Below are 8,128 nucleotides of genomic sequence, written 5' to 3' on the forward strand. Positions count from 1 at the left end.
CTACAGAGTCATTCAAATCTACGGCATCCGGTATTTGCTCGATCTTTGCACTTTCTATTTATGATTCTATTGTGAATTCAACTTTGATGCAATCATCATATTGTGTTACATAGTATACAGTATATATGGTTAAGTCTCTCACACTTAATCCTAGAATGGCCTTTGTCTTGTTTATTTAGGAGCTTCAGAGTATGCATCTCAAAGGGTAGCAGATGCTAGGGAAGCAGTTTCAGGAGCCATGGGGTATGGAAGGGAAAATGCTGGCCAGGCTTATGACGGAGATGGCAAGATCATCAGAATGCCAACAGATAGAGAAACTGATGCAAAAATCATGATGCAATAAGCCATGGGTAATGCTAGAGAAAGAATGGCAGATACCTATGAGAATACTAAGCAGACGATGTCCTCCGCGTCGGACAAGGCTTCAACCATGGCACAAAATGCTAAAGATAACATGGCCGAGTCCATGAGTTACGGAAGAGATAGAGCAGCCAATGCTTATGAGGAGGGTAAGCAGAAAATAAACATGGCTTCAGATATGATGTCAGAAAAATTGTATGATGCCAAGGACTCGATGGGTGGGGCGATGGAATATGCCAAGGACAAAGCAAACAATGCTTATGATGGAACCAGAGAGAGAATGAAGATGGCTTCACAGAGAACCTATGATGTAAAGAATAAAGTAAAAGGAGCAATGGAGTATGGAAGAGATAACGCAGGTGATGCCTATTATGGAGCCAAGGAGCAAATGAACGTGGTTGGAGATAGGGCCTATGATGCTTGAGACAAGATGGGTGGGGCAATGGAATATGGAAGACAAAAAATGGCAGAAACTTTTGACCAAGCTAAGTAAGAAGTTGATCAGGCATACCAGTCAGCAAAGGATACCATGTCCAGGGAGGCCAAGGATCGTTACGAAGCTGCCAAGGAGAAAGTTTCAGATGCCATAGCGAATCTTGGAGCTTCCATGAGGAACACCCAATATCTATGAGGGTATGTTAAGTTCCCTACATACAAATATAAGAATGTGTCTTTCAGTTAGTCTTTTGTCTTTTTCTGCAAAGCTATCGAGTACTATTTTCTTCTTGTAATGTGTTTGTTTTGTTAAGAGATGCAAAAGCACTTGTTAAACTCTTTCCTTATGAAAATGGGAACACAAGTCATGTGTTCTTGTCCTTAATGGTAGGAGATGTATTAGTGTAGATTCACACGGGTTTTGCACTTTGCAGCCCACTATAGGTTATGTATCTAGACTGAGATAATATTGTGCAGTTAGTGTATCCTGACTTTGATTATGTTGTTGGGCCCCTTTATTAACATGCGTGATTTGTCATATTTGTTATAATGAAAGCATAATCATCATATGAATGATGCATGGTGTTATTAGAGGCAATCCCATCTACCAACACTACCAAAGGAAATTTAATTTCTTGCCCGTGCAGGCCAAAAATTTATTTGTTTAATACGGTAAAAACGACGGTTAAAACTACATTTTTAAACGATAAAAAATGTCACTTTCATCCGGTAAAAATGGCGGCTTGTAACTGCCATTTTAAACAACATGAAACGTCTTTTAAACACGGTAAAAATGGCGGTTTTAAACGCCGTTTTAACCAATAAAAATGCCACTGTCAGGGTAAAAATGGCGGTTCAAAATGCCATTTTAACCAACTAAAAATGCCATTTTAATCCAGTAAAAATGGCGGTTTCAAAGCCATTTTAACCAACAAAACACTACTCTGTTAGGGTAAAAACGGCGGTTCATAAACGCCATTTTAACCAACCAAAAATGCCATTTTACCCTGGAAATAACGACGGTTTGAACCGCCGTTTTAACCAACCAAAAAAACCGCCGTTTTATTTGGAAATAATGGCGGTTCGAACCACCGTTTTAACCTATCCAAAAACCGCCGTTTTAACCCAGGAAATTGTGGCGGTTTTCTGAAAACCGCCGTAATAACCAGAATGGCGCCCAGAATTACGTCACTTCCTAAAACCGCCGTTCTTGGTAATAATGGCGGTTCAAACCGCCGTAAATACCCAAAAACACCGCCGTTTTAACCAGAATTTTTTGTAGTGCCCTCTCTCTATCTGTGTTCGAATTTTTCTTCTTCTTCTTTTTCTACTAACAATAAGGAACCTCTTTACTGTGACATAAAGGATTCCTCTTCTTTTCTTTTTCTCTTCTCTTTCTTATGAGCAGGGACAGAGAAAAAGGCATTCTTGTTGAAGCTGATCCAGAACCTGAAAGGACTCTGAAAAGAAAACTAAGAGAAGCTAAATTACAACAATCCAGAGACAACCTTATTGAAAATTTCGAACAAGTAAAGGAGATGGTAGCCGAAAATAATAATAATGCAAGGAGGATGCTTGGTGACTTTACTGCACCTAATTCCAATTTACATGGAAGAAGCATCTCCATTCCTGCCATTGGAGCAAACAACTTTGAGCTGAAACCTCAATTAGTTTCTCTGATGCAGCAGAACTGCAAGTTTCATGGACTTCCATCTGAAGATCCTTTTCAGTTCTTAACTGAATTCTTGCAGATATGTGATACTGTTAAGACTAATGGAGTAGATCCTAAAGTCTAAAGGCTCATGCTTTTCCCTTTTGCTGTAAGAGACAGAGCTAGAATATGGTTGGACTCTCAACCCAAAGACAGCCTGAACTCTTGGGATAAGCTGGTCACGACTTTCTTAGCCAAGTTCTTTCCTCCTCAAAAGCTGAGCAAGCTTAGAGTGGATGTTCAAACCTTCAAACAGAAAGAAGGTGAATCCCTCTATGAAGCTTGGGAAATATACAAGCAGCTGACCAAAAAGTGTCCTTCTGACATGCTTTCAGAGTGGACCATCCTGGATATATTCTATGATGGTTTATCTGAGCTATCAAAGATGTCATTGGATACCTCTGCAGGTGGATCCATTCACCTAAAGAAAACGCCTGCAGAAGCTCAAGAACTCATTGACATGGTTGCTAACAACCAGTTCATGTACACTTCTGAGAGGAATCCTATGAGTAATGGGACGCCTATGAAGAAGGGAGTTCTTGAAGTTGATACTCTGAATGCCATATTGGCTCAGAACAAAATATTGACTCAGCAAGTCAATATGATTTCTCAGAGTCTGAATGGAATTCAAGCTGCATCCAACAGTGCTCAAGAGGCTTCTTATGTAGAAGAAGCTTATGATCCTGAGAACCCTGCAATAGCAGAGGTGAATTACTTAGGTGAACCTTATGGAAAAACCTATAACTCATCATGGAGAAATCATCCAAATTTCTCATGGAAGGATCAAAGGCCTCAACAAGGCTTTAATAATGGTGGAAGAAATAGGTTTAGCAATAGCAAGCCTTTTCCATCATCCATTCAGCAACAGACAGAGAACTCTGAACAAAATACTTTTAATTTAGCAAACTTAGTCTCTGATCTATCCAAGGTCACTGCAAGTTTCATGAATGAAACAAGGTCTTCCATTAGAAATTTGGAAGTACAAGTGGGCCAGCTGAGTAAAAGGATCACTGAAATCCCTTCTAGTACTCTCCCAAGCAATACAAAAGAGAATCCAAAAGGAGAGTGCAAGGCCATTGACATAACCAAAATGGCCGAACCCAATGAGGGAGAGGAGGACGTGAATCCCAAGGAGGAAGACCTCCTGGGACGTCCAGTGATCAATAAGGAGCTTCCCTCTGAGGAACCAAAGGACTCTGAGGCTCACCTAGAGACCATAGAGATTCCATTGAACCTCCTTATGCCATTCATGAGCTCTGATGAGTATTCCTCTTCTGAAGAGAATGAGGATGTTACCGAAGAGCAAACTGCCAAGTTTCTTGGTGCAATCATGAAGCTGAATGCTAAATTATTTGGTATTGAAACTTGGGAAGATGAACCTCCCTTGTTCATCAATGAACTAAGTGATCTGGATCAACTGACATTGCCTCAGAAGAGACAGGATCCTGGAAAGTTCATAATACCTTGTACCATAGGCACCATGATCTTTAAGGCTCTGTGTGACCTTGGTTCAGGAATAAACCTCATGCCCCTCTCTGTAATAGAGAAACTGGGAATCTATGGGGTGCAAGCTGCTAGAATCTCATTAGAGATGGCAGACAACTCAAGAAAACAGGCTTATGGACAAGTAGAGGACGTGTTAGTAAAGGTTGAAGGCCTTTACATCCCTGCTGATTTCATAGTCCTGGATACTGGAAAGGAAGAGGATGAATCCATCATCCTAGGAAGACCTTTCCTCGCCACATCAAGAGCTGTGATTGATGTGGACAGAGGAGAATTAATCCTTCAATTGAATGAGGACAACCTTGTGTTTACAACTCAAGGATCTCTCTCTGCATCCATGGAGAGGAAGCATAAAAAGCTTCTCTCAACGTAGAGTCAAACAAAGCCCCCACAGTCAAACTCTAAGTTTGGTGTTGAACTCCCATATCCAAACTCTAAGTTTGGTGTTGGAGAGTCTCAACAATGCTCTGAACATCTGTGAGGCTCCATGAGAGCCCACTGTCAAGCTATTGACATTAAAGAAGCGCTTGTTGGGAGGCAACCCAATTTTTATTTATCTAACTATATTTTTCTTAGTTATATGTCTTTATAGGTTCATGATCATGTGGAGTCACAAAATAAACAAAAAAATCAAAAACAGAATAAAAAACAGCAGAAGAAAAATCACACCCTAGAGGAGCATCTGTCTGGCGTTCAACGCCAGAACAGAGCATGGTTCTGGTGCTGAACGCCCAAAATGGGCAGTGTCTGGGCGCTGAACGCCCAGAACAGGCATGGTTCTGGCGTTCAACGCCAGAAATGGCCAACAAATGGGCGTTGAACGCCAAAATGGGCACCAACCTGGCGCTGAACGCCCAGAGTTGTGTGCAAGGGCATTTTGCATGCCTAAATTGGTGCAGGGATGTAAATGCCTTGACACCTCAGGATCTGTGGACCCCACAGGATCATCTCAGGATCCGTGGACCCCACAAGATCCCTACCTACCTCCACTCACTTCTTCTCACCTCTCTTTCACATAATCCCATAAACACTCTTTCCCAAAAACCCTTCACCAATCACCTCAATCTCTCTTCCCCATCACCTCTTCACCACTCACATCCATCCACTCTTCCCCATAAACCTACCTCATAAACTCCACCTACCTTCAAAATTCAAAACCAATTTCCCACCCAAACCCACCCTAAATGGCCGAACCTTAACCCTCCTCCCTCCCCTATATATAGCCCTCCATTCTTCCTCATTTTCACACAACACAACCCTCTCCTTTCTACTTGGCCGAAACACACTTCACCCCTCTTCTCCATATTTTCTTCTTCTTCTTCCTCTATTCTTTCTTTTCTTGCTTGAGGGCGAGCAATATTCTAAGTTTGGTGTGGTAAAAGCATAAGCTTTTTGTTTTTCCATTACCATTGATGGCACCTAAGACCGGAGAATCCTCTAGAAAGGGGAAAGGGAAGACAAAAGCTTCCACCTCTGAGTCATGGGAGATGGAAAGGTTCATCTCCAAAGCCCATCAAGACCACTTCTATGATGTTGTGGCCAAGAAGAAGGTGATCCCCAAGGTCCCTTTCAAACTCAAAAGAAATGAGTATCCGGAGATCCGACATGAAATTCAAAGAAGAGGTTGGGAAGTTCTAACAAATCCCATCCAACAAGTCGGCATCCTAATGGTTCAAGAGTTCTATGCCAATGCATGGATCACCAAGAACCATGATCAAAGTAAGAACCCGGATCCAAAGAACTACGTTACAATGGTTCGAGGGAAATACTTAGATTTTAGTCCGGAGAATGTGAGGTTGGCGTTTAACTTGCCCATGATGCAAGGAGATGAACGCCCCTACACTAGAAGGGTCAACTTTAATCAAAGGTTGGACCAAGTCCTTATGGACATATGTTTGGAAGGAGCTCAATGGAAGATTGACTCCAAAGGCAAGCCGGTTCAACTAAGAAGATTGGACCTCAAGCCTGTGGCTAGAGGATGGTTGGAGTTCATTCAATGCTCAATCATTCCCACTAGCAACCGATCTGAAGTTACCGTGGATCGGGCCATCATGATTCATAGCATCATGATTGGAGAGGAAATAGAAGTTCATGAAATCATCTCTAATGAACTCTACAAAATAGCCGAAAAGTCATCCCCCATGGCAAAGCTAGCTTTTCCTCATCTTATCTGCCATCTATGTTACTCAGCTGAAGCTTTCATAGAAGGAGACACTCCTATTAAGGAAGAGAAGCCCATCACTAAGAAAAAGATGGAGCAAGCAAGAGAGCCCATTCATGGAGCTCAAGAGGCGCAGGAAGCTCATCACCATGAGATCCCGGAGATGCCTCAAATGCATTTTCCTCCACAAAACTATTGGGAGCAAATCAACACCTTCCTAGGAGAATTAAGTGCCAACATGGGACAATTAAGGGTGGAACATCAAGAGCACTCCATCATGCTCCATGAAATAAGAGAAGATCAAAAAGCAATGAGGGATGAGCAACAAAGACAAGGAAGAGACATAGAAGAGCTCAAGGACATAATTGGTTCCTCAAGAAGGAAATGCCACCATCACTAAGGTGGATTCATTCCTTGTTCTTATTTCTTCTGCTTTTTGTTTTCTATGTTATGCGCTTATCTATGTTTGTGTCTTCATTACATGATCATTAGTAGTTAGTAACTTTGTCTTAAAGTTATGAATGTCCTATGAATTCATCACCTCTCTTAAATGAAAAATGTTTTAATTCAAAAGAACAAGAAGTACATGAGTTTTGAATTTATCCTTAAACTTAGCTTAATTATATTGATGTGGTGACAATGCTTCTTGTTTTCTGAATGTATGCTTGAACAGTGCATATGTCTTTTGAAGTTGTTGTTTAAGAATGTTAAATATGTTGGCTCTTGAAAGAATGATGATTAGGAGACATGTTATCTGATAATCTGAAAAATCATAAAAATGATTCTTGAAGCAAAAAAAAGCAGCAAAGAACAAAGCTTGCGGAAAAAAAAAATGGGCGAAAAAAAAAGAAAGAAAAAGCAAGCAGAAAAAGCCAATAACCCTTAAAACCAAAAGGCAAGGGCAAATAAAAAGGATCCCAAGGCTTTGAGCATCAGTGGATAGGAGGGCCTAAAGGAATAAAATCCTGGCCTAAGTGGCTAAACCAAGCTGTCCCTAACCATGTGCTTGTGGCGTGTAGGTGTCAAGTGAAAACTTGAGACTGAGCGGTTAAAGTCAAGGTCCAAAGCAAAAAAAGAGTGTGCTTAAGAACCCTGGACACCTCTAATTGGGGACTTTAGCAAAGCTGAGTCACAATCTGAAAAGGTTCACCCAATTACGTGTCTGTGGCATTTATGTATCCGGTGGTAATACTGGAAAATAAAGTGCTTAGGGCCACGGCCAAGACTCATAAAGAAGCTGTGTTCAAGAATCATCATACTGAACTAGGAGAATCAATAACACTATCTGAACTCTGAGTTCCTATAGATGCCAATCATTCTGAACTTCAATGGATAAAGTGAGATGCCAAAACTATTCAAGAGGCAAAAAGCTATAAGTCCCGCTCATATGATTGAAGCTCTGTTTCATTGATAGTTTGGAATTTACAGTATATTCTCTTCTTTTTATCCTATTTGATTTTCAGTTGCTTGGGGACAAGCAACAATTTAAGTTTGGTGTTGTGATGAGCAGATAATTTATACGCTTTTTGGCATTGTTTTTAGTATGTTTTTAGTAGAATCTAGTTACTTTTAGGGATGTTTTCATTAGTTTTTATGTTAAATTCACATTTCTGGACTTTACTATGAGTTTGTGTGTTTTTCTGTGATTTCAGGTATTTTCTGGCTGAAATTGAGGGACTTGAGCAGAAATCAGATTCAGAGGTTGAAGAAGGACTGCTGATGCTGTTGGATTCTGACCTCCCTGCACTTAAAGTGGATTTTCTGGAGCTACAGAACTCGAAATGGCGCGCTTCCAATTGCATTGGAAAGTAGACATCCACGACTTTCCAGCAATATATAATAGTCTATACTTTGGCCAAGAATAGATGACGCAAACTGGCGTTCAACGCCAGCTCTCTGCCCAATTCTGGTGTCCAGCGCCAGAAAAGGATCAAAAACCAGAGTTGAACGCCAGAAAT

At 41.0% G+C, this 8,128-nt stretch overlaps 1 protein-coding gene across 1 annotated transcript; it reads left to right on the forward strand.

Moving 5' to 3' along the window:
* The first annotated feature begins 346 nt into the window (after window positions 1-346).
* On the forward strand, window positions 347-784 carry LOC107631066 (uncharacterized). The gene has a single exon (XM_088499411.1). It carries the CDS (start codon window positions 347-349, stop codon window positions 782-784), a length of 438 nt encoding a protein of 145 aa, XP_088355537.1.
* Window positions 785-8,128: the final 7,344 nt, after the last annotated feature.

This window comes from Arachis ipaensis, chromosome B1 (genome assembly GCF_059453495.1).
Source record: "Arachis ipaensis isolate K30076 ecotype BB chromosome B1, ASM5945349v1, whole genome shotgun sequence".
NCBI classification, from domain to species: Eukaryota; Viridiplantae; Streptophyta; class Magnoliopsida; order Fabales; family Fabaceae; genus Arachis; species Arachis ipaensis.

Bases quoted from the DNA above. Each gene is read 5' to 3' on its own strand.
- LOC107631066 (XM_088499411.1), top strand. From the start codon at position 347: ATGGGTAATGCTAGAGAAAGAATGGCAGATACCTATGAGAATACTAAG.